Here is a 24,996-nt window from a genome sequence, read left to right on the forward strand (position 1 = left end):
ACCCTGACTCTCTTTTGTATACACTCTCTGCAATTGAAAATGCTCACGAACCACAAAACAAATTAAAAGATATGGAAAAAATTGCTTAGATACATGGGGAAGTTACTAAGGATTCCCATTTAAAATACTATTTTTCAGCTTCCTTATCTTCTACTCTTAGTGTTTCCTTTCCTTTCAACCTCTAAACTAACAAAGGCAAACGTTTGCCTTTATCTTTCCATCACCTTTCTGGAAGATACAAGAATGCAGCACAGTCAGCTCCCTGAAGAGCAAGGATGGTAGTATCAGCTAAGATACTATGGTGACGGAGAGCCAGAGAAACAGGTAGAGAGGCAGATGACAAGTCCATGCCAGTAAAGGACACATTAAAATGAGCAGTGAGACTGAAAGTTACACTCCAGCCCCAAAAAAGTGACTTACCTGAAATTCTTATTTTCAAAAAGTAATTAAAAATGTGCTGCAAGTACTGTCTCCCATGCTCCCTGCACATGACTGACTGGAACGTCAATAGCTTAAAATCCATAGTCAGAGAGCCACCTTATAAGTGAGTAATGCATGCCTACTCACGGATATAGCGCACCAATACTATCTCCAATCAGTTCATTTTTAAAGTAAGACGGTAACATTATCTCCTCCATTCTTCAAGAACATGGGGTGCTTGAGAGGTAATCTATTACAATTATTACCTTTCTGAATAATAATTAAAAAGTATAATCTTTCTCCAAAAGTATAGTAACAGAAATAGACCACTTCTGAAGACTCAATATTTTTATGAATCACTAAAAGTTTAACAAAAAAGCTCATTTTAGTAACAGAAAAAACAGTAACAAAAATCCTATGCAACAGTCATGGAGTGCAACGGAAACAAGAAAAAAAGATTTACTAAGGACATTTCAACATAGAACAACTAGCTATATAGAAACACCCCAAATGTTCTGAACATAGACAGTTGGAAGTTTAGGCACTTCTGCCCAGAAACCAATTCCGTAACACAAGCATACCAAACTTGGACTCACGTTGTACTTCCAAGTCCAAGCTTTAAATAAAAAAAATGCACAGAACTCCATGTAGTTGTTCTGTAAGTCTTCTAGAAATTAATCTATTGGGGATAGACTAGCATTGCTTGCATGCCTCTGGACACATCTAACTTAATATGGCCTTGAAGAGTCCAGTCTTCTAAAGGAGTAATGATAAGACGAGCAATTAGATCGCCATTTAGACTATATATTGGTGTCCAAAGAAACAGGAAGCTGCATGCACTTTAGTTTATTTCAAATAAATCCAAACAAATATTTGACATCAATTTGGAAAGGAAGAATCTCTCCAAGAAAAGACTGGTAACTATGAGCATAGCTCGCAAAAATCCTGTCACCCATCACAGGTACAAAACTTTCTTTGATGAGTGTTGCCAACTTCTACAAAATCTGAGTATTCATTTAACGTTTTTTTTCTAGCTCTTATAATTGCTAAGAAAACCTTCCAAAAATTAACTGAACATGCACAGCTGTGATAATATCTTCCTCAGTCTGCAGACAGATTACTTGAGCATCTTTGCTGCTGCTCAGATTTTTGCAAAGTGAAAATTGGCAACGCGCAAATTAATCATATTCATAACCCTAATCAATTTCACTCTGCTACTACTTGGGAAAGTTAAAAGCAGAAACATATGCAAGCTGTGGAATATCTCCCAAAAACAGAGGAGGGGAGCAGGTAAAGTAGTGGTAACACTTCGGATGCTGAGACAACCATGGTGGGAAATTTTAGAAAGGTCTACTGTATAAATGGCCACAGAAAAAAGGTAAACTGATCATACACAATGGTTAGACAGCATACATATAGAAAAAAGGAAGTCATGTAGTCACACTTAATATATCACCAAAAAAACTGTAATCATGAAGGACTGTCATATTAGGAAATTGATCTAACTTCAACGTGTTAACCAGGAAGGTGGTTAAGTAGCACAACTGGTCAGAGCAATCTGCTGTTCTTTTGGATTTTCTCAGAGCAATTGCAAGAAGTGAATTTTACTTTAACTTATAACCTTTACTAAATAGTCTCCTTAGAGTCAGTGGTTCTAATTCAATAATAAATGTACTTGAATCTTCCTTTTACATGATAAGAACAACAGATTGCACGTTTATCTAAAAGAACAATACCTGGTTGCTTACCCATCCATGGAAAAAAAACGTATATACACAAGCATAAAACATTTTGGTGATCTACGGATAGTCAGGAGAGACCATTGTGACCATCTAGACTGACCTCCTGTATAAGACAGCCCACAGAATTTCCCCAAAATAATTCCTGTTTGAACTAGAGAAGTGGCTCTCAACCTTTCCAGACAACTGTACCCCTTTCAGGAGTCTGATTTGTAACTTGGCGATACGCAAGACACCTCACTTAAAACCTACTTGCTTACTAAAATCACACATAAAAATACTAGTGTCACAGCACACTATTACTGAAAAATTGCTTAATTATATGGTAAAAATGAGAAAGTATCAATCAATTGGAATATAAATATTGTACTTACATTTCAGTACATAATATATAGAGCGGTATAAACAAGTCATTGTCTCTATGAAATTTTAGTTTGTACTGACTTTGCTAGTGCTTTTTATGCAGCCTGTTATAAAACTAGGCAAATAACTAGCTGAGCTGATGTACCCTGCGGAAGACCTCTGCATACCCACAGGGGTACACATACTCCAGGCTAAGAACCACTGAACTAGAGCATCTTTTTTAGAAAAACATCCAATCTTGATTTAAAAGTAGCCAGTGATGGAGAAGCACCTCAATGCTTGCTAAGTTGTTCCAATGATTAATTATTGTCACTGCAAAAAATCTTTCTTAGTTTTAATTTGAATTTACCTAGCTTTAACTTCCAGTCAGTGGATCTTGTTATACCTCTGTCTGCTAGATTATAGATCCCTTAATTATTTTGTTCCCCATATAGGTACTTATATACTGATCAAGTCACCCTTAACTTTTTATTTAAATTGAATAGATTATGCTCCTTGAGTCTATCATTAATAAGTCCTGTTTTCCAATCCTCTAATCATTCTCGTGGCTCTTCTCAGAACACATTCCAATTTACCGACATCCTTCTTGAAATGTGGAAAACAAAATTGGACACTGTCCCAACAGCAGTTGTACCAGTGACAAATAGAGGTAAAGTACTTCCCTACTTCTACTCAGGATACCCACTTGTATATCCAAGGATCACATTCATCCTTTTGGCCACAGCATGGCTCTTCGAATTCATGTTCAGCTGACTATCCACCAAGATCCCCCTTTGTTTATGCTTTAACTTTTAATTTATGGGAGAGAGAAAGAGACAGACAGAGCACCATATTGGTGCGTAGATGTATCTTAAACATTTGAAGAAGTAAATAAGTCGGTCTAGAGACCTCACTCTGATCAACAGCACGGGGAGATCTAGCGCATATAAGTTGACCATTTGAGAGTCTAGCTATCAACATTGTGCATCCAAGAAAGGCTCAGTGCTAATTTGTGCATCTGTTGGGATACCAGGCCTCAAGACTCTTAAGGTCCCCAGCACATACACTGGTAAGTATGTAGGATTTAAAACTCAGGAAGGAGCTCTGCAGTAACAGGAGCACTCAATTACTTAGGTTGATTATGGGGGAGCAGGTCCCGCAACCTGGATCCCACTTATCCCTCATGATGACCTCAACGAGGTGTTTCTTGCGGTGGAGAGCTTGGCTTTCCCAGGTACAGATCGGGAACAAGAGGCAGATACTGCACTTGGACGTGATGTGGGCTTTCCCCAAGCAGTACAAATAGTGTTGGTGCTTGTTGTGAGTGAAAACAAGGGAAGGAAGCGCATACCTTGAACTCCAACATCTTTGGCTTATCTAACGTCCCCCAAGCTCTATGTACCCTTAACACACAAGCACTTACAGAGTCTACTGACAGACATTTTGTGATTGAATTTTGGCCATTACTTGAAGCAATCTTCAACACCAAAAAAATAAGAGGACCAAAACACATTAAGTATTAAGAAGCTTGATTTAAAAAAAAAATGTGATCTGAGAAAAATAAGACAGCTTTGGAAGAAAAACTTGTACAAGAAAATTTCAATGTTGGCAGTGGTTTGATGCTTCAAAAACTTGTTTTATTTGTTAAGAAACTAAATTGCTACACTAAACTTCTGGAAACTAAAACGGTCTAGGAAGAAAGGAGAAAAAAATAAGCAGAAAAGGGGAAAAATGAAGTTTCTCAACCTTCTGCAGATAAAGAGAACTGATGACTATAGGCAGTTCAGACAGAGTCAACCATGACACAGTATATGAGTTTGGAATTTGAGATGAAAGAATTTCAGTAATATACTCGGCACTAGATCAGAGCACAAGATTCAGGAGCTGTACCTATACTATCTATACTACTGTTTACCATTGGAGAAAAATCTCTTAGCTGCAAAAGCACTGAAAGAAGTCCAAAAATCAGCCAGTAAGGTAGCAAGAAGTCAGTGAGTGAAGACCAGAAAATAATAGAATAGTCTTGTGCAATTAATGACGTGTTCATTGGTACCAAATGTTCACTCTGTTTTTCAAAGCATTCATTACATGTACAAAAAGGCTTCAATGAGAACATCAGATTTTTTATGAACTTGGGGGCCCATTCAGATGACAGAAATACTGAACTCAGCCCTGGTATGCACTATGAGTTCAGGTCAAATTTAGCAGCATTATATTGATTTAACCCTGCACCCATCCATACGACGAAGCCATTTTTGTCGTCCTAAAGGGCTCTTAAAATCCATTTCTGTACTCCTCCCTGACAAGGGGATCAGCACTGAAATCGACATCGCCGGGTCAAGTTTGGGATAGTGTGGACGCAATTAGACAGGATTGGCCTCCGGGAGCTATTCCAGAGTGCTCCATTATGACCGCTCTGGACAGCACTTTCAACTCAGATGCACTAGCCAGGTACACAGGAAAAGCCCCGGGAACTTTTGAATTTCATTTCCTGTTTGGCCAGTGTGGCGAGCTCATCAGCACAGGTGACCATGCAGTCCCAGAATCGCAAAAAGGCTCCAGTATGGACTGAACGGGAGGTACTGGATCTGATCGCTGTATGGGGAGATGAATCCGTGCTAACAGAACTCCATTCCAAAAGATGAAACACAAATATATTTGCAAAAATCTCCAAGAGCATGATGGACAGAGGCTACAACAGGGACCCGCTACAATGCCACGTGAAAATTAAGGAGCTCAGGCAAGCCTACCAAAGAAGCAAATGGCCACTCCGAGTCAGAGCCCCAGACATGCTGCTTCGATGATGAGCTGCATGCAATTCTAGGGGGAGGCCCTACCACACCCCTGTCTGTGGACACCTGCAAAGGGGGGAGTCTCATGCAACAGGGATGAGGATTCTGGGGACAAGGAAGATGAGGAGGAGGATGAAAGCGCACAGCAGACAAGCGGAGAAACTGTTCTCCCCGACAGCCAGGAACTGTTTATCACCCTGGAGCCAACACCCTTCCAACCCTCCCAAGGCAGGCTCCCAGACCATGAAGTTGGAGAAGGCATCTCTGGTGAATGTACCTTTGTAAATATAACACGATTTAAAAGCAAGCATGTTTAATGATTAATTTGCCCTGAAGTCTTGGGATGCATTCACAGTCAGTACAGCTACTGGAAAAGTCTGTTAACATGTCTGGGGATGGAGTGGAAATCCTCCAGGGACATCTTTATGAAGCTCTTCTGGAGGTACTCCCAAAGCCTTTGCAAAAGGTTTCTGGGGAGGGCAGCCTTATTCCGTCCTCCATGGTACGACACTTCACCAAGCCAGGCCAGTAGCACATAGTCTGGAAACATTGCATAACGAAGCATGGCAGCGTATGGTCCTGATGTTTGCTAGCATTCAAGCAACGTCCATTCTTTATCTCGCTGTGGTATCCTCAGGAGAGTGATCATCCCAGAGAATTGGGGGGGTGGGTTAGTTGGGTTTGTGCTGCATGTTAACCCGAAAACCACAGCCCCTCCTTTTAAATGGCCAACCCAACAGGTGCTTGGTATGGGAAAGGAGGGTGCTGCTGTTTGAAACCATTCCCACATGTTATAAAGGTTGAAGAAGCCGAAAGACTGTGGCTTACCATGGCTGCCTGCAAGCTGAATTCTGTTGCCCGGCCCTGCGTGTGTGATCTCTCACACCAAACTGGCAGGCCCTCAATACAAGAGGCAAAATGCAACCTTGTACCGAAAGCACATGTGCTATGTAAGTTAGCAGCTTGGCTCACTGTGAAAGAGTCCACCCATTGTTCTCTAAAATGTGTCTTTCCTCTTTTCTCTTTACTACTCTCCCTTTTTTTTTCCTCCCGCAGCTGTAAATGTTTCAACACTTCCCTTGTCATCTCCATCCCACAGGCTAGTGCAGATAAGGAGGAGAAAAAATACGCACTCACGATTAAATGTTCTCTGAGCTCAGGCAGTCCTCCCAAACTGAAAGAGCTCAGCAGAATGCGTGGAGGCAAACCATGGCAGACTCCAGGAAAGCAGAAAATGAACACGAGGACAGGAGGGATGAGCGAGATGAGAAGTGGCGGGAGCAACATGAGAGGAGGCAGGATGCAATGCTGAGGCTACTGGGGGATCAAACTGATATGCTCCGGCATCTGGTGGAGCTGCAGGAAAGGCAGCAGGAGCACAGACCGCAACTGCAGCCCGTGTAACTGCCCGCCCTCCTCCCCAAGTTTCATAGCCTCCTCACCAAGACACCCAAGATTGCGGAGGGAGGGGGAGCCCCTCTGAGCACCCAACCACTCCACCCCAGAGAACTGCCCAAGCAACAGAAGGTGGGCATTCAATAAGTTTGGAAGTGCAGTGTTGCCTTGTCCTTCCCTCCTCCCCTCATCCACCACCCCACCCGGTACTTCCCTCCTCTCCCACCCCTCTCGGGCGACCTTGGCAGTTATCCCCTATTTGTGTGATGAATTAATAAAGAATGCACGATTTTGAAACAATTACTTTATTGTCTCTGCAAGCGGTGATCGAAGGGGGGGAGGGTAGTTGGCTTACAGGGAAGTACAGTGAACCAAGGGGGCGGGTTTTCATCAAGGAGAAACAAACAGAACTGTCACACCGTAGCCTGGTTAGTCATGAAACTGGTTTTCAAAGCCTCTCTGATGCGCAGTGCGCCCTGCTGTGCTCTTCTAATCGCCCTGGTGTCTGGCTGCATGTAATCAGCGACCAGGCGATTTGCCTCAACCTCCCACCCCGCCAGAAACGTCTCCCCTTACTCACAGATATTGTGGAGCACACAGCAAGCAGCAATTAGAATGGGAATATTGGTTTCACTGAGGTCTAACCGAGCCAGTAAACTGTGCCAGCATGCTTTTAAACATCCAAATGCACATTCTACCACCATTCTGCACTTGCTCAGCCTATAGTTGAACAGCTCCTGACTACTGTCCAGGGTGCCTGTGTACAGCTTCATGAGCCATGGCATTAAGGGATAGGCTGGGTCCCCAAGGATAACTATAGGCATTTCAACATCCCCAACGGTTATTTTCTAGTCTGGGAAGTAAGTCCCTTCCTGCAGCTGTTCAAACAGACTAGAGTTCCTGAAGATGTGAGCATCTTGTACCTTTCCCAGCCATCCCACGTAGATGTCAGTGAAACGTCCCTTGTGATCCACCAGTGCTTGCAGCACCACTGAAAAGTACCACTTGCGGTTTACATACTGGCTGCCAAGGTGGTCTGGTCCCAAGATAGGAATATGTGTTCTGTCTATCACCCCACCACAGTTAGGGAATCTCTCTCTCAAAACACAGCCTATCCTTCTGCACCACATTACTAACTCTGTGCCTTACAGCTCCATTGGTAAAATGGGGCTAATGCTTCATTTCTTCCAGCCTTTGTCTCACCTATTAAATTTGGAAACCCTTTGGAGCACAAACTGGTCTCCTCTACATTTGTGGATGGTCTACCACAATGGAGCCACAATCTTTGTTTGGGTCTCTCAGTGCTAATGTAATACAAAATAATGAATGAATATTACTTCAACAGGCAGCAAAAAATGCCAATGCAAAAATAATTTTTATTTCTCCCCACTCCCCATTCATATTTATGGAGAGGTGTGTGTATACTGGTATAACAACAGGGAAGAGGAAAGATTCCTCACAAACACATCAGACTTTACTCTCAATAGCCAATAGGATGGAGCAAGAGACTTTGAACTCCCTTTTTAGAAAAGCCGGTTTTGCAGGGTTGAGAGAAAGCAGGATTCCTTCCTAGAGACCTAATCTGAACAGGAATGCTCTCTAAGTCTAAGGAGTGAGACCCACATGGCTGTTATAGGTTGTCTGTGGTGGAAACCATCCTATCTCAGAACACATGATATTCCTTGAAGAGGAATCTCAGACAAGTTCATACCACCACCTAGTAAAAAGCAACATAAGGTGGATCACTTCAGCCTGAAGTGATCTCACTATAAGCTAAAGTCACTATCACCAAGAAAAATAATTTCCATGTAAAACATGAGCTCATAAGTTGGGAAAATAGTTGGGGTGGGGGGAGGCAGTGTGCACACCCCTTTATAATCTTTACCAGTGGTCAGAGCACTTGCCTAGGATGCAGGAAACACAGGTTTCAATCCCCATTCTGGACCAGGGACTTGCATTCAGGTCTCCCTTCTGCCAGGTGACTGCCCTAATCACTAGGCTACAGGCTATTCATGTCTCAATCTTTCCTTTCAAAGATGTTTGATTTTGTAAAAGTACTTAAATATTCATTGGGCCAAAAAAAAAAAGTGAGACTGATTCAGAAGAGGGATTTGAATTCAGAACTGTTAACTCTAATGAAGCACGACAGACCCACTTACTAGAGGCAACAAGGGGTCCTGGGATAAAGAGCTCAGTCTGCTTCTGACAGGGAGGTCCTGGCAAGCTACAGAAAGTGACTGGGCTGGCTATCCACTCTGAAACCCTTAAAAAAAAAAAAAAGTTAAACTTTGATCGTTTATGAGAGGGAGCTTAGGACCAACTCCTGATGCTGCTTTTGTTGGTGCAGATGTCTATCAGATTCCCTTGAAGCCAGCTATTGAGATGAAAACTGACTTTCTTGTAGAAGGAAGCACAGGAACATAACAGACTCAAGAAAACACATGTTGGCCTTCAACTAGAAATGATCCACATTTTTCCAGATCTCTTTGTAAGACCTTGCAGCAAAGTAGACCTACTGACATCCACCCCAAAGCATCCACTCCAGCTATCACATAAACCATACCAAAAAGCCACCCCAGAGCTGATGTTAGAATAGGTTTGTGCTTTAAACTCAGTGTGTCTGAGAAGGAACTTTACCTGGACATGGACCTTTTATCAGAGCTCAATCTGCCCTTTGCTCATGAAAAGCTAGCAGCCCACCACTTGAAGGATTGCAATTATGGGCTGGTAAAACCCTTTGTCTAAAGGAATCCCAGCACCAAAGCTCAGGATCCTGGGGAGCAATAACGTATTTGTGGTAGTGCTAACCCTCAAGATCTTATGTGAGGACTGAGAAACAAGTCCACATTCTCTAGAAATAAATGTGTTTCTCAATTGCCTTTTAAGACTTGGGCCTTGATGTGAAGTGTCTGCCACAACTTTAACTAGTCAAATATATGGGGCAAGAACATGGCAATTCTACTGAACGATAGCTGTTAGTTCAGGTAACTTATCGGTGCATTCCTCCTGAGCATTCTTCCTTCCTCCTAAGAGGTCAAGGCAGTGGATAAAATCCTGAAAAGCAAGTGTCTCTGCATGCAAATTAATTCCAAAGTACAAAACAGAGATGAAGAGGCAGAGTCAGGACACTCAGCCACAAAACAGTGTCCAATAGAATTATCTCGGTCAAGGAACCAAAGTTCCTTTGAAATCTCTGGGAACAAACTTTACCAGCGCTCCAGTGCCAGAAGCCAAAATTGCTCTGGTGTCCACAAATAAGACTATAAAGACTAAGTCTGGCTAGAAGGTAGGGAAGAACAGAAAAACAACACAAAGACAGACATGATGAGAGGACTGAAAAGCCAGAGGGCAAACAGAGCCAGAGGTCTTGCAGAGAGCTCCACTGCTGACTACCATCAAGAAGGAACTGATTGTAAGGTTCAAAAGATGGCAGGCATCCACATGTACATGGAGAGCTGGTACAAAATCAAGCTTGCTACAACTATCCTTAAGAACCAACAACTTTAGAACACGGGTTCTCAATTTTTTTTTCACAGTTTGGGCCACATCTTAATAGAGATTATCCTGTGGACCACTGGCTCTGTCACTCATGGTTGAGCAGCCCACTTTTCCTTTTCCCCCTACTTCCCACTGTTCACAGGTGTATCTATAGGAACTACAGTAGGTAAGTACGCAAGCAATCAAGCAACTTCCTAACATTTTGCATGTAAGCAAGTACACTTTTACCTTTTAATCAAGTTAATAGCTAGAGACAGGAGGACAGTCAGCAACACATGACCAGCCAACTCTTCATAGGCCACAGATTGGGAACCTCCACCTTACAGCTTGGGGAAGTCCACATGTCTCACGGTAAGACAAAGACTGCCACTGAATCCTTGGGGGATTACTCATGATTATCTCCTCTGTAGATCTGATCAAAAACTAGGGTACTCTTCTTCCCTTGAGATGAAAAGCCAAGGGCACTGCATTGTTGCAAATACACCATTCTCACAGGCAAACAGCTTCCTACTGTAAGAGGGAGACCAAGAGCCTTCTTGACAGTTTAAGTAATACATTCCCTCCGTGACATCTGAGAATTTGTATTATCTGGATGGAGATGAATGATGAATACCTTGAGAGCCAAATTTTGGAAACCTGAGATCCAAGAGATTTATTTGTGAAGTCAATCTTCTTTGGCTTCCAAGGACATGAGCACAAGGACCATTTTTACCACCAGAGATGGAAATTGAGGTAATAATGGCTTCCCTTTGAAACTCTGCTACTACTCAATAGTGAGTACTTGGGAAAGTAGTAAAACCATCAAGACCCAGGCAGCAAGTCTGTATTACAATTGACTCCGTTTAGCCGGGGATCCTGCAGGGCTTTGACACCAATTAGATAGCCATCTCTAACATGAGAGTTGACCTCACCATATAAGAGCCACTCAGGAGAGGGATAATTGAAAAAGAATGATTTTGCCTGACTTTGAAAAGTATCCTCTCCAAGGCCCCATTCAACAACCTCTAAGACTGACTGTCATATCTAGAAAAGTTGGAAGAAAATGTCCTCAAAATGTAAAAAGCAGGACAACAATTGTTTTAGCAGGCACAGAAACTAAAGCAGAGGTACTGTTAAGGAGAACAGTGAGTACAGTGCCTTTAAGATGACATAGAACTAAATATGGAGGTCACTCACCTGTAACCAGAGTTCTTCAAGATGGACTTTGCATAGTCACACTTACGGGATGTGCCTCAGGTCCAGCTCTGACTGTGGAACTTTTTGATAGCAGTGCCCGTTGGAGCGTTTTCATGCCCCCTCCTGCCCCTCCCCTCACTGTTCCTGAATGTTCTGAGGGTGAGGCTATAAAAGGGGATGTGGCACTCTGGCCGCCTCAGATCCTTCAAGTGCCTCCTCCAAGTCCCACTTTGGTTGTAATTAAGACTCTGAGGAAGAGAGAAAGGTGGGCAGGATGCGTGAATATATCTCAAAGACCTCCAGCTAAGGTGAGTAACCTCCATTTCTTCTTTGAGTGTCCTCTGCATATTCCCACTCATGAGGGTAGTTTGACAAGCAATACTGCCCTTTGAGGAAGGTGGGACATGGAATCCTAATTAAATAGGGTACTGCCCTGCCAAAAACTGTGCATCAGCTCTGGATGCTAAGTCCAAAGAATAGTGTTTTGTAAACATATGCAGGGAGCTCCACATTGTACAGACCTCTCTAAGAGTAATATGTCTAAGGCATGCCATTGAAGCTGCCTTGGCTCTCACAGATTGTGACCTAATTTCCTTAGGGACAAGGACTAACGCTAAAATGTAGGCCTCATGAATGCAGAGCCTAACCTATTTTGATAGTGTTTAAGATGTGATTGCTTTGAATTTTTTGCTGTCAGCATAGGAAATCAACAGATACGGTGATTTCCTGAATTGAGTCCTATTTAAAATAAGCTAAAGCCCTTTTTGTATCTAACGCATGAAACATTTTCTCCTGAATGAGAGAGAGAGAGAGATCTTGGAAAGAACACTGCCAGTTTAATGGATTAACGTGATGTTCAGTTACCACTTTAGGCAGGAACTTGGGACAGGGATGTAGCAAAACTTTGTCCTTATATAAAACAGTGAATAGTGGGTCTGTAGTTCACTTACTTTTCGAGCAGATGTTTAACTGAGAGGTGAAATAAAGGGCATTCTGCCATTGGCCCAAATGGAGGCTTCATTATCTTTGTGAGGCATTTGTTGAGGTCTCCACACAACAGAAGAATCTAACTCCTGGGGAACGTTAATCCTTTCATAAATCTCAATTCACTTCTGTGTGAATACTGACTTGTTACTGGCATAACCTCTCGCTTATAGATATGGCTACTAGATTAACCTTCATTGATGGGCAAAAAACCTGAAAGTTTCATCTGTTGCAGCTATTCTAATATATGCTAAACTGGAGCCATGGTTGGGGTTACATTATCATTGTTTGCCCAAACAAATCTCTTCCATTTGAGGTTAACGACACTTACAAGTTGATTCTTTCCTACAGTTAATTAGGACACGTATCTCTAGAGAGCAAGACTACTCCAACTCTATCAAAGCCCTACAGCCCTGGTCTTCAGACATGGAGAATATAGGTCTGGGCAATAAACTTTTGTTCTTTTAATTCAACAGATTTGGAGTAAGAGGGAGAGACTGGTAAACTCCTTTTGACAGCCAAAGGTGGTCTGGGAACAACTTATCTCAAACATGCCAGAAGCACCAAAATTACTTTAGTTCTCTTCTGTTGTGTGTTTGTTTTTTGCCTTTTTTTAAAAAAAAAATCATTTTTTAAACCACCCCCTCCCTCCCATGGATTGGGAAAAGTGAGAGGAAGGCATACAGGAAAACCTGATTTCATCTTATGAGGAATGCATCCAAAGGATTGGTTGTCACTTCCTGCTCTCAAGCAAACCTTGGCTCATTCTGCATAACTGGAAAGAGATCTACATCCTGACACCCCAAGTTGAAGATCGTGCATATCATCATCTCTAACACACACTCATGGAGTTCTGTTGCATCTGCTCAGCTGTTTCACAAGACATGTCTCTCCCTGCTAGATGTAGTACTACAGGGTAGATCTTGTGTTGAATGCCTCATTGCCACAGACCTACTGCTTCCCTTCATAGTTGCGCTGAGTGAGCGCCTTCCTGCTTGTTTATATAGTACATAGCCATTGGTCTGTCCATGTCAACATGCACCACCTTCTGACATGAGGAAGAAGAGCTCTTAGAGCTCAAAATATTGCTCTGATTTTTAGCACACTGATGTGCATTCTCTTTTCATAGGAATTCCCATGGTGGCACATGCTGTGTAGTGAGCTCCTCAGCCCACATTGAATGTGACAGGTTATTATTGCTGATGGTGCTGGAGGGCTGAAAGCCACTCCTTTCATAACACTGAGACTCTGAGTCCACTATGGCAGAGACAGGAACACATTCTTTGTCAGCCAGTACTGGAGAGACTCTTTTTAAGCTGGGTGTGAAGTGTAAGACACAGCTGAGTCTATGAAGTCAATTAGTCTGAGAAAGAGGAAGACTTTTGGCAGGGAAGTTAGTGTAGCAAGGACATGGCTCATTTAATCTTTGCAAACATTTCTTCAGGCAAAGCAGCACTGCAGAATGAGTCCAATATCATGCCTATGAAGGTGATCCTATGTGAGAGACTCAATAATGATTTCTCCCAGTTTATCCCTAGGCGTAACTTCTTGAACAGGGAACATACTTAAGATATAGCTCTGGATGCATTTTCTTCTGATAATGCTTTGATTAGCCAAATCATATACAGATAAAAGTGCACTCTAAAAACCCTGGGTGCAGTAGACAGGCCAAATGGAAGAACTCTTAACTGGAAGTCAGCCCCTCCTACCAGGAAACCAAGATACTTTGGTGTGCTGGTCTGACTGACATATGGAAATGTATATCCTTTAGGTCAAGAGCTACAAACTAGTCTTGTGTTGAAAGGGAAGGTATTATACATGCCATGGTTAAACATAATGGAAACGGTGCTTCCTAATGAAGGAATTGAGCTCCCTCAGGTCTAATATAGATCAGAGACCTCCATCCTTCTTTGGAATTAGAAAGTATTTTGAATGAAATATTTTCCCTCCAAATTCCCCTGTTATCTCTTTTATGATTCCTGCTTCCAGAAGAGAGAACCTCTGATCTTAATAAGCTCTCCGGAGAGGGGTCCCTGAATAGGGATAGAATGGGAGGAGTTGGAAGGAGCAAGAGAACTGAATTGGGTATCTGCTGTGTACTATTGTTAATATCCACATGTTGGTGGTTCTAGCACTCTGGCAGTCATAGAGGTTACAGAGGCAGTCTCCAAATAGGGTGGGTAAGGAATGTCTGAAAATCGATCTGCAGTTCTCTGGCCTTATATCAAACTTGAAATCTGGTCCGAAGTTGACACTGTGGTTTCTTTACCTTTTGCACATGGCTTAAAAGATCTTCTCCTTTGGTGCTGCTGCTGTCATTCAGCAGCTGTGCCTCCACAAAAAAATAAAATGGAAGATGAGGACAGACTTACTTCTGATACTTGAACACAAGTACACCAGATTTTTCTTCATGTTGGTATATTCCCAAATTTATGTCTGTAGAGGTCTTCATCCTCTCAAGGACCTAACCTGTCCTATCATCCAATAAACCCTGTCCTCTGAAAGGAAGGTCCTCCATTTTAGCCTTTGTTTCTGGAAGGAATCCCAATGATCTAAACCAGTGTGTCTCAACTTTTTTGATACTAGGGGCCAGCTTGCTGCCTTCCTAAACTGTCAGGGAAATCTCAGGGATTGGTGCCGGTCCACAGACCAGTCATTGAGAAACACTGATCTAAACTATGCATGCCAGAAGGATGGCAAAATCAAGTGCTCTAGCAGAAACTTCAGCAGCAACAAAGGCCTCAAACCATATTTTGCAACAAACTTTCCTTCAGAGATGTGGGCATTAGCCAATTTCCTCTGACCTTCAGGGAAGAATTTCACAAATATTGCCATCTTTTCCCAGAGATGGTACTGGTAGCATGCCATAACAGCTTGCTAATTTGCCACTCCAACGTCACACATAGCATAAGAAAATACTTTTCTGCCCAGAGCATCCATCCTTTTTCCTTTATCAGAAGGCTTGGAGTGAACCTGACATCCTTAGACCTGTGGACAACAGCCTCTACCTTAAAGTGAGTTGAGAGCTGGGTGAGTGGGGGGGGGGGGGGGGAGGGGGAGAAGAGAGAGAGAGAAATCCTCACATATCAGCAGATATAATTTATCAGCCTTTTTTGACATTGCCTGAGCAGAAATAGGAGTTGACATATTGCTTTTGCAATAGACAATCTAAAACCAGAAATGCAGTTCTATTTTTGAAGAGCCAAGGATGTGAAAAAAAAAAATAAGAAGTCTCAGTTGGGGACCTTCAGTGTAGCTGCCATCCTGTCATGTGAAACAACAATGCACCCTCACAGGGGAAAGCGGCTGGAGTAATCCCTACATTTTAATCTGGAATGGTCTGGTCCTTCAGGTTCAGATCAATTTCTAATATTCCTCAGGTACCATAGGCTCTTCTTGTGGCAACGTGTCTGGTACAATGGCAGGAGATTGCTCTTTGTTCCCATGGACTGATCTGCGAGCTTCAGACTCAACAATGGAAAACCTGCCTGAACTCTTGGAAAGGGAAGAGCCCTAGAATAACAGCCATGTTGTGGCTCCAAGCAGTGCCTAGGAGGCGGCCAATAAGGCCATTTAGCCCATCAGGGTACATGCCAATCCAGTTAGAAGTCCACACCTGGTTACATTTCACAGAATCTGCAATGGTATGAATTCCTCTCCATATGTTTGCTTACCAGCAAACTTTTCCTTAGAGTCTATGTGGTAAACTGGCGAGGCTGCTCAGACCTCAATAGTAGAGGGGAGATCAGTGGTCTCAGGGGCAGAACAGAAAAGAGTGATAGCATTTTACTAGGAGAGCATGTGGGAGTTTTAGGTGGTCGGAGAGATGGTGATTCATGAAGCTCCTCCATTCATCTGCTCTTCTCCAGAGGAGAATCAACAGTACAGAGGTCTGATGGAGTTTGTCTCTTGCATCTTTGTCGCTTCCTTCCGGGTCCAAAAAAACTCAATTTGTTGATTCATATGATGGAACTGAGCTGCCATCAGTATAGCCAATTGTCAAGGAGACTTGGAACAGAGAGCTGGATCCAGTGTGTCTGAAATATTAGCTATTTGCTTCGCTGTAAGATCAGTATTCTTCTGATTTAATTCAGGATCGGGCTGACTAGAATCCATAGACAATGGATTCAGAACGTATCCTCCCGCCCCAATGCTTTTGGGCTCTGCTGACAGAGCTCTTCTTGAGCACCAAATCCTTTCCTAACACTGAAGTGACTGGATCCATTGGGTTGGGGGGGAGGGCGGGAGAGGAAGAAGAAGGGAGATGGTGGAGTAGCAGCAGTCTCTCCTCAGAGGCCTTTCCCATCTCTGCTTTCTAATTTTGGATTCAACAATTTTAGCTCTCTTCTTGAGTCCTGCAGGTTTCCTGAAGCTTGAAACCGAAGACAGCACCTTTTGCAGAGATTTCTGCTGTTTCTCACCAGAAGCATCGTGGGGCAGATGCTGGTCTGTGCTCCCAAGGATTTGAGAGATGTGTCGGATCTGAAAAACTTAGCTGTCAGACCACCTGCAGAAGCAGAGGTTGTGGTCTATTCTGATGTTTGTCCAAGCCTTCAGGGGGAAAGAACTGCAGACAGAGTGCCTTCTTGAGCGTCTCTCCTTCCTGGAAGCAAGCTAAGCATCTTGTATTAGGTTCAAATGCCAGAAAAAACAGTGGGACAAGAGGCCTCTTCATCTTTGGATCCACCACTGGATCCTAATCACTGAACCAACACTCTAATCACTAAACTACTACTTAGGGGCAAAAAAAAGAATAAAAGAAAACCTATCACTAAAATGTTAAAACTTTACTATTTACACTAAGATCTAATCTATTATGAATGCTAAAAGTGTACAGAAGGCATTGATCTAAGCCAAGGATCCAGGCCAAGGGCCTAGAGCAGTTACTGATTTGTCAGCGTGGCAGCTGGAAGAGAAATTGCCAGAGCAACATGCCCTCTTTTACAGCCTTACCCTCAGAATGTTCAGGAACAGTAAAGGGAGGGCCAGGAGGGAGAGCAAGTGTCTTTCCACAGGCAATGCTATTGAAAAGTTCCACCATCGGAGCTGCATCTCATGAGCATGAATAGGCAGAGGACACTTGAAGAATCAGCAGCCATGCAATCACCAAAATGGTAAATTAGCATTAAAACTTCTACATTTTTCTTTTAACTGCTATTCTACTGATCTGAAAATTCTGTGAACTCAGAGACAGGGTCCTACAAAAAGCTACATAAATCTCAGACTCATTTCTTGGAAGCTTCTGATAATTTTGGATTACCAGATCAGCTAGGGGATGCCCGCTATTAATAGCGGAATGATGAACAAAGGGATCCTGCTTAAACAATATAGGATGCCAACTGGGTTTTGATGCCAGGAACCTGGACTCTATGCCAACACAGGGCTCTCTTATAGAGCTCTTTGCTCAAGTCTCCCAGTCTTAACCCTTCCCAACCTTAATCTTATATTTTCAGATATAAATACAGCCTATTTGTAATCAGCCATTAGTCTAGCCCCAGTCCACAGAATGTTCTTAGTTATTCAGATTCATTTTTCACAAAATCATCTCTTAAACATCTGCAGATACCAACCTGTTCTTCTTCTGTAAAAGGTACAAGTGCCAGTGGTGGGAGGGGCTCCTCCTGTAAAATAGGTTGAAACTCCTTATCCAGAAGGTCTGAAGGTATCTGCAAGGAAGATAGCATGTTAAGAGCTACACTACAGATCAAGCATTACACCCCGGTATACACATTCCAGAGATGGCACTAGGCACCTTCTAATCTCCACCAAAAAAACTCCTCTCTCTGTTCAATACCCACCTGTCTTTCTCCAGGGTTCTGGAAGCCAACATCCATGAATACAGCCAGCCAAAAGAACAATTATTTATTTTACTGTAAAGTGTGGTTCTTAGAGATATTTTGTCTGTGTGGATGCTACTCTAGGTGTACATGCACCCCATGCACATGCAAACGGATTCTTTTTTGCCAGCAGCATCCACTGGGGCGATACCTGTGCCCTGCATGTCCTCATACCCCTCACCCAAGGACATCAGAGGTGAAGCAAGATCAACTGCCCCTCAGGTCCTTTGTCAATACAGAATCATAGTATTGAAGCACTCCATTTTAACAGGGAAGGAGGACAGGTCATGGGATCCATATGGACAAAACAGCTCAAAGAACCACAGTGACTGTTGAGAAAGCAATTATTCATTCTTCGAGTATTTGGCCATGTGGATCCCACTTTTGATAACTATCTAGCAGTTCTCTCTAAGGAAGTCGATGCTAGGAGTCCTGTTTGAAGAGAGAGACTGCAGGCCATACCAAATTGGACATCTAATCTGGCAACTAGGGAGTAATATAGCGTGTGAATGTGTAGAGTGAACTTCAGGTAGCTGCCCTGTAAAAATCTCAAGCATGCAGATGAAGCTGCTTGGGCTCTACTCATGCACACCATAATGCAAGAGGATGAATTAATTTAGACAGTTCATACAGATCTTTATACAATTAGATACTAACTGGGATGACAGTTTGAGTCAAAATGGCCTGTCTCCTTACATCTAGTCCCAAAGGATACAAAAAGCCTGGGTGACTTGCAGAAGGGTTTTTTCCTACTGAGGGAGTTATGATAGTGTGATCAACATGTCCAGTGTATGAGACTTAAATCTCTCCAGGAGTCAAATGCAGTATAGCTAAAAATACCAGGATATGAACTGATCCAAACGTAAATCTGAGACTACTTTGGGTGAGGTCTGAGAGTCATGTTATCCTTATACAATAAAGCATAAGGAGGCTTTGCCATCAACACTTGGATCTTGCTCACCCTGTTAGTCAAAGGTGGTAGCGAACAAGACTGCAAAGGATCAAAGGAGGGATCCATCAGGGCCAGAAAGACAATATTTAAGATTTTAGAAAAGAGAGGGGCTGCCAAGTAAAGGAAAACTATGGACCATACCTTTCACTGACTTCATAACTATGGAATGTGAAAAGACAGTGTGACCTTAAATAGAAGGGTGACATGCTCTAATTGCAGCTAAGTGGATTCTAATTGAGCTAATGGAGAGAACTGTTTGCTTCCAAGGTAATAAATAGCCCAAAACACTACTAGACAGTGACATCTAGCAAATGCTGAGGAGCTTGAATAGTAGTCTTTACCACTTTAATCTATGTCAGCCTTGTAGAAGCCTTTTTTCTTTGAATAAGAGCGTCCTGGCACTTCAGAAAAGCACCCTCTGTTCATAACGCTCAGCTAGCAATTGTGCATATGGTCAGATGCAGAGATGAAGGACTGGGGGCAGGATTTGGCCCTGATCTTGGGAAATAACATCTGACAAGTCTGGTAGAGCAACTGGAGGCTGCATCCGGAGGTGTATCGGGTCAGGACTACAAATACTGAGGCTATCATTAGTAAGGCCTTGTCTGGTCTCATTTTTCTGAAGACGCTGGGAATTCAAGGGATCATGGAAGAGTATGTATCAGGTCCCTTGTTGGGATGTTGCTGAATTATGAATTGCTGTGATTCATATAAATGAATGCGGAGAACATGAGTTTGGTACGGCTTGGTACATCTGAATTTGCTAGAGGATTCTGGGAGCAGGGATCTCTTAGCATCGGACAGTTGGTATGGAAATTTACTGAGACTGCTGAAATTGCATTTGAATGGTTAAACAGAGGCTCTACCTGTGTGTGTGTTTTCAACTTGAAATTCTGGTCATGTCAGCTGATGGCCAGCTCACCGAGTAAAGAAAACGCAGAAAATGTGTGATTAGTGAGATTGGTACTGAATGACCCAGGTAAAAATTACCCTTTAGGATGGCACCACACTAAGAGCTCAAGTGAATGAATGATTGATGAGAAGGCAAACATCAACTGATCTTCGGTCTTTGTCTTGCAGTCCCTTCTAAAATATTAATTAGAAAAACCAGACATAGAATGCCCACAGGGCAGATTTCGAGGACATGTGACTCCTTTGAGAGCAACGGTATAAATGTTCAGAATATCATATAGTTCTTAGTTCCTCTATTAACATCTGAAGAGGTCCGTAACACTGTAAGATAGGGTCTCAGGGTAATCAACTCCTTGCTACAAGAGACTTTTGTAGGACTTTTGAACCCGAGAACCTCAGGGTAACCAAGACACTGCTTCGGGGGACATTTAACAGACCAAGTACTTGAGAAGAAAAGAAGACTCCATCTAGGACTGGTAGCTATATCTGCTTGGTTTGCCAATCAGGATACCGTGTAAGACCAATAAAGTTACTGTGACGCTCCCCTCTGGTGTTATCTGGACCGGTGATATGCTAGGCCTCTCCAATCCTTGACTCTGGGAGCCAGCCTTAACCTGCTCTGCTGTGAGAACCCCCACTTCTGGGCTGTTCACGCACAGCCTCTGGCTTGTAAGCTGCTCCCAGCTACTTGCAACGATTTACACTAGCCAGTACCTCCAATCCAAGACACAACCCTGGGAACCTCAGTCTTGCAGTGTCCAGTTATGCCCACTGGATGCTGCAAGCTTATATAAATTTGTCAATTTAACAAAGAAATTGATATGTACCAGGCTTGTTCTCCCAAGGGGAGTCTCTGACACACTGCAAACCAAATGCACTGCTTCAGGTAGAATGAACAAACAGATTTATTAACTATAAAAGTAGATTTAAGTGATTATAGTCAAAGCATAACAAGTCAGATTTGGTCAAATGAAATAAAAGCAAAACGCATTCTAAGATGATCTTAACATTTTCAATGTCCTTAAAAAACTTAGATGCTTCTCACCACAGGCTGGCTAGTTACTTTTCAGTCAGGCTTTCCCCCCTTGATCAGCATTTCAGACGCTTGATTGTGGTGGCATCTGTAGATGTAGGTGAGAGAGAGAGAGCATGGCAAAATGTCTCTCCCTTTTATCATGTCCTTTCTTTCCTCTTGGCTTTGCCCCCCACCCCCTTCAGAGTCAGGTAAGCATTACTTCATTGCAGTCCCAAACTGCCCAAAGGAAGGGGGTGACTCCCTCAAGGGTCTAACAGATTCTTTTGTTGCTGCCTAAGCCAGTGTCCATTGTTCCTGTGAGGCTGGGCTGGGTTTGTCCCATCCATGCCCTGAAGAGGTGTGAACTGCCTCTCTGTTCTTGGAGAGTTTTTGCATGGGCTTACTTTAAGCCATGAGGATACATTTTCAGCCTCCTAACTATATACATGAAATCATAACCTAGAACCTTAGTATAACATTACTGTAACAATTACTATAACATCACTATAACAACCATGCTCAGTGCATTATGAGCCTTCCAAAGACACCCAACATGACCAACTTTGCATTGGATACCACACAATCATTTTATAAAGATAAACATTGGGGTGTAGGGTGTCCCCCCGAGGTACAGAGTGTCACAGTTACTGAGGGTATATGCTTGGGGAACTGAAGCTTATTAGGAAGATTATATAACCTTTTATTGCTTGTGTAATTCTCTCAAACTGCTGTGCATTGAGCAAATTGAATCCAAATTTTCACTGATACCGGTAATAATCTGCCCAGCTGTGGGCCATTAAAGATCCATTTCAACATCCCTCACCTACAGGATTGGAAACATGTCTGGGAGGTAACCTCCTCTGCAGCAAAACATTTGACACTTTCTTTAAGCTGGTGACAATTAAGTCTAAGAAAGAGGGTCCCCATTAGAGGAAGATTTGCTGGAGGACAGAATCCTTGAAAGCCCATTCTTGGACTACTTCCTGTAGGGATAATCTGGTAAATACAGCTGTGGAAGTAATCTAATGTTGTATGCACTACTTCCATAAATGTATTTATCTCACTCTCCATTCTCTGGAGACATAGTGCGCATCGCTGTAGTACCATCTTTCAGAGTTTGAATCATGGCTCCCTGGAGGAAGATCATGAAAGCTCTAAATGCTAAACGTATAGCTTTCAGCTTCAGCATGTTATATGAATATGAGATTCTTTTGGGGACCAAAGACCCTGCATCTGTATATGACCTATGTGAGCTCCACATCCTTTCTGGGAAGCATCCATTACCCCATTCGAGGTAAGGAGGTGTGAAGCAAAAAGTATGCCCTAGCAGATTTCTTATGGATCCTTGTATGAGACTAGAAAGGATAGCAATTCTGGAGAGACTAAAACCTATAAGTCTATGTTGTATCTGCTGGGCTGATAAAACAGACTTCAACCATCCCTACAGGGGAAAAACGTGACAATTTGAATGCAGCGTCATTAAAGCGCAAGTTGCCCTGTGACCTAATAAGCTGAAGCAGTCTCACACTGAAGTCTGGGGAGGACACTTCAATTCTGAGATGATGTCCACAATGGCACAGAATCTCTTCAGGCTCTTGCTGTTTTAGAGTTCATAGGAGTGGTCCTAAACTCAAATCGTCTGAGTCGGGAAAGAAAGTGGATTTCTCATGGTTTGCATTGAGTCTCACTGAGGTAAAGAGCTTGAGGACTATTCTTATTGAGCTGGGTATCTTCTGAAGAGATTTGTCTTCAATCAGCCATTCTTCAAGGTATGGATAGGTGAGCTGCTGGGAACTTGCTAAACATTTCTGTTGCCATGGAAAGTCTTACAGGCAGAACTCCGTGCAGGTAAGCATGAGCTTCACACTAGGAAACAAGGTATTAACTGCCTACTGGATGGACAGACACAGAAATATGCATACAGGAAGTCAAGAGTTGCAAACTAAACTTAAAGATCTACAGAAGGTATTATGAATGCCTAGAGTGACTTTCTTTCATCCAACAATGGATGAACTTGCTGAGGTCTGAATGAGAAGCCATCCTCCTTTCTTCTTTGTGATAACCCCACACACACACACACACACACACACACACTTGAGAAGCACCTCCTCCACTACTCCAAGCTATAGAAGGGAGTCCACCTCTTGTCTGAACTGCATCTCTTGAGAGGGGTCCTTGAGGAGTGCTAGATTTGAAGGGCATGGGGGCTGGCAAGGGCTCAAACTGGACCAAAATCCTTTGTTGACGACTACTAGAACCCAATGGTCCATAGCAATTCCAGTTCAGACCTCCAATAAATAAAAAAAAGCAGCTGCCAAACAGGAGAGTGGGGAGGCAGTGTGGGCATACATCCAGTCAGATCAGCCCAGGGTTCTTGACTAACTTGTCTAACTTACTGTCTGAATCCAGATGCAACCTGAGTGGTAGCTGAAAAGAGGGCTGAATTGCTTCTTTGCTGGAAGAAGGGGTCTCTTTCTGTGAAGCTCAGCAGATTTCTGCTGGTAATATGAGCACTATCTTTGAGGTTTGTCCTCTCTCCTTCTCCAAGCTGGAGGATAAAGGCCCAGGGAGCAAAGAATTGTCCTGGAATTCTTCAAAGAATGTCACACTTCATCCATGTTAGAATTAAGTCAGAACCTTCAAATGGCACATCCTCAACGGTGACCCTAACTCTTTCAGTACATCCGCTTATTTCAGCCATTAAGATTCAATATGGTAATAGAAGTAGACACAGCTCTCACATCTAGAGCAGCCTGCAACGTCTTGGCAGTCAGTAAGAATGGACCTCAGCTCCTCCATAGAGTCCTGAGGTAGTTTATCTGCAAAATGGGAGATCTTATCCTACCAGAGGTAGACATAAGTCACTGTCAAAGTAATAAATTTACTATAAGAACCTGAAGGTTGATTGAAGAGTAAAGTTGCAAGGCTGGAGGCCAGTGATTTCCTAGTCCTTGGCAGGTTTGAAAATAACTTCATATGTGGTGTGGATAACCTGCCTGATATTGTGGGATGCAACATGTTGAATAATTTATTGACTTCCTTGGGCCACTCCCAATGTCCAATGCTATGTATTTTAACAGGTCTTGAAAAGCCTTAAAATTATCAATTGCAGATGGTAAATTAGGCTTAACATCTGTATCCACGAAGGTCCATGGGATGACTACAGGTACTGCAGGAGGTAGATATTCTTCCCGACCCTCCTCATTTTTGGCCATATGCTTCACAACATGAGGTGCTTATAGTGCTCCAGAAGGCCTTGTAGAAAGAGACCCGTGATGAGACAAAGGAACTTTCGATGACTGATGTCTAGAAAGTAGAGTTTTAGGGTTCCAAAGTGGCCAGTAAGGCCAGGTTTGCATGACACCAGGTATGGTATATGATACTAAGGTGGAGTCACCCACAGGCCCTAAGGATTCCCATAGACCAGGGGTCTCCAAACTACGGCCCGTGGACCCATTTGTCCGGCACCGCAACCAACATCGCATCAGGTGGCGGGACCCCGGCTGGCAGGAGCCTGCGGCAGGAATCCCAGAACAGCGGCGGGCTGAGCTCTGGGGTTCCCGCTGCAGGCTCCTGCCAACCGGTGTCTCAGCCTGCTGCCAGCCAGGGTTTCTTCATCCAGGCCAGCAGCGGACGCTGGGTGGGGCCAGTGGCGGGACCCTGGCTGGCAAGGGGCCAGCAGCGGAAACCCCAGAGCGGTGGTGAAACTTCATGACGTCACTGCATTCCTGCCAGGGTCGCAGAGCCGATGAGCACACAATAGGTAGGTTAGTAGCAGCAGAAGAAACCGGATGCTTGATGAGTCATTGTTGTTTCCCTCGGTTTTTGTCTTAGCGCATGTCAGACTAGTGACAAACGTATATTCGTTGTATTTAAGTCCGTTGCTATTGGGGCGATTATGTCGGGAAAAGGACAGAAGAGAAAGGTTGATTCT

At 43.2% G+C, this 24,996-nt stretch overlaps 1 protein-coding gene across 6 annotated transcripts in view; it reads right to left on the reverse strand.

Moving 5' to 3' along the window:
* Positions 1 to 24,996, reverse strand: part of GIGYF2 (GRB10 interacting GYF protein 2) — a 148,694-nt gene that overhangs the window by 96,988 nt on the left and 26,710 nt on the right. For 5 of the 6 annotated variants that reach the window (XM_073360204.2, XM_073360202.2, XM_073360203.2 and 2 more), the window contains one exon: positions 17,917 to 18,012. In XM_073360204.2, coding sequence (XP_073216305.1) covers positions 17,917 to 18,012 — 96 coding nt within the window. Of the gene's footprint in view, positions 1 to 11,362; positions 11,611 to 17,916; positions 18,013 to 24,996 lie in introns of those variants that run through there. The other variant, XM_073360205.2, reaches the window with a different exon arrangement.

Source organism: Lepidochelys kempii, chromosome 9 (assembly GCF_965140285.1).
Source record: "Lepidochelys kempii isolate rLepKem1 chromosome 9, rLepKem1.hap1, whole genome shotgun sequence".
Lineage (NCBI taxonomy): Eukaryota > Metazoa > Chordata > Testudines > Cheloniidae > Lepidochelys > Lepidochelys kempii.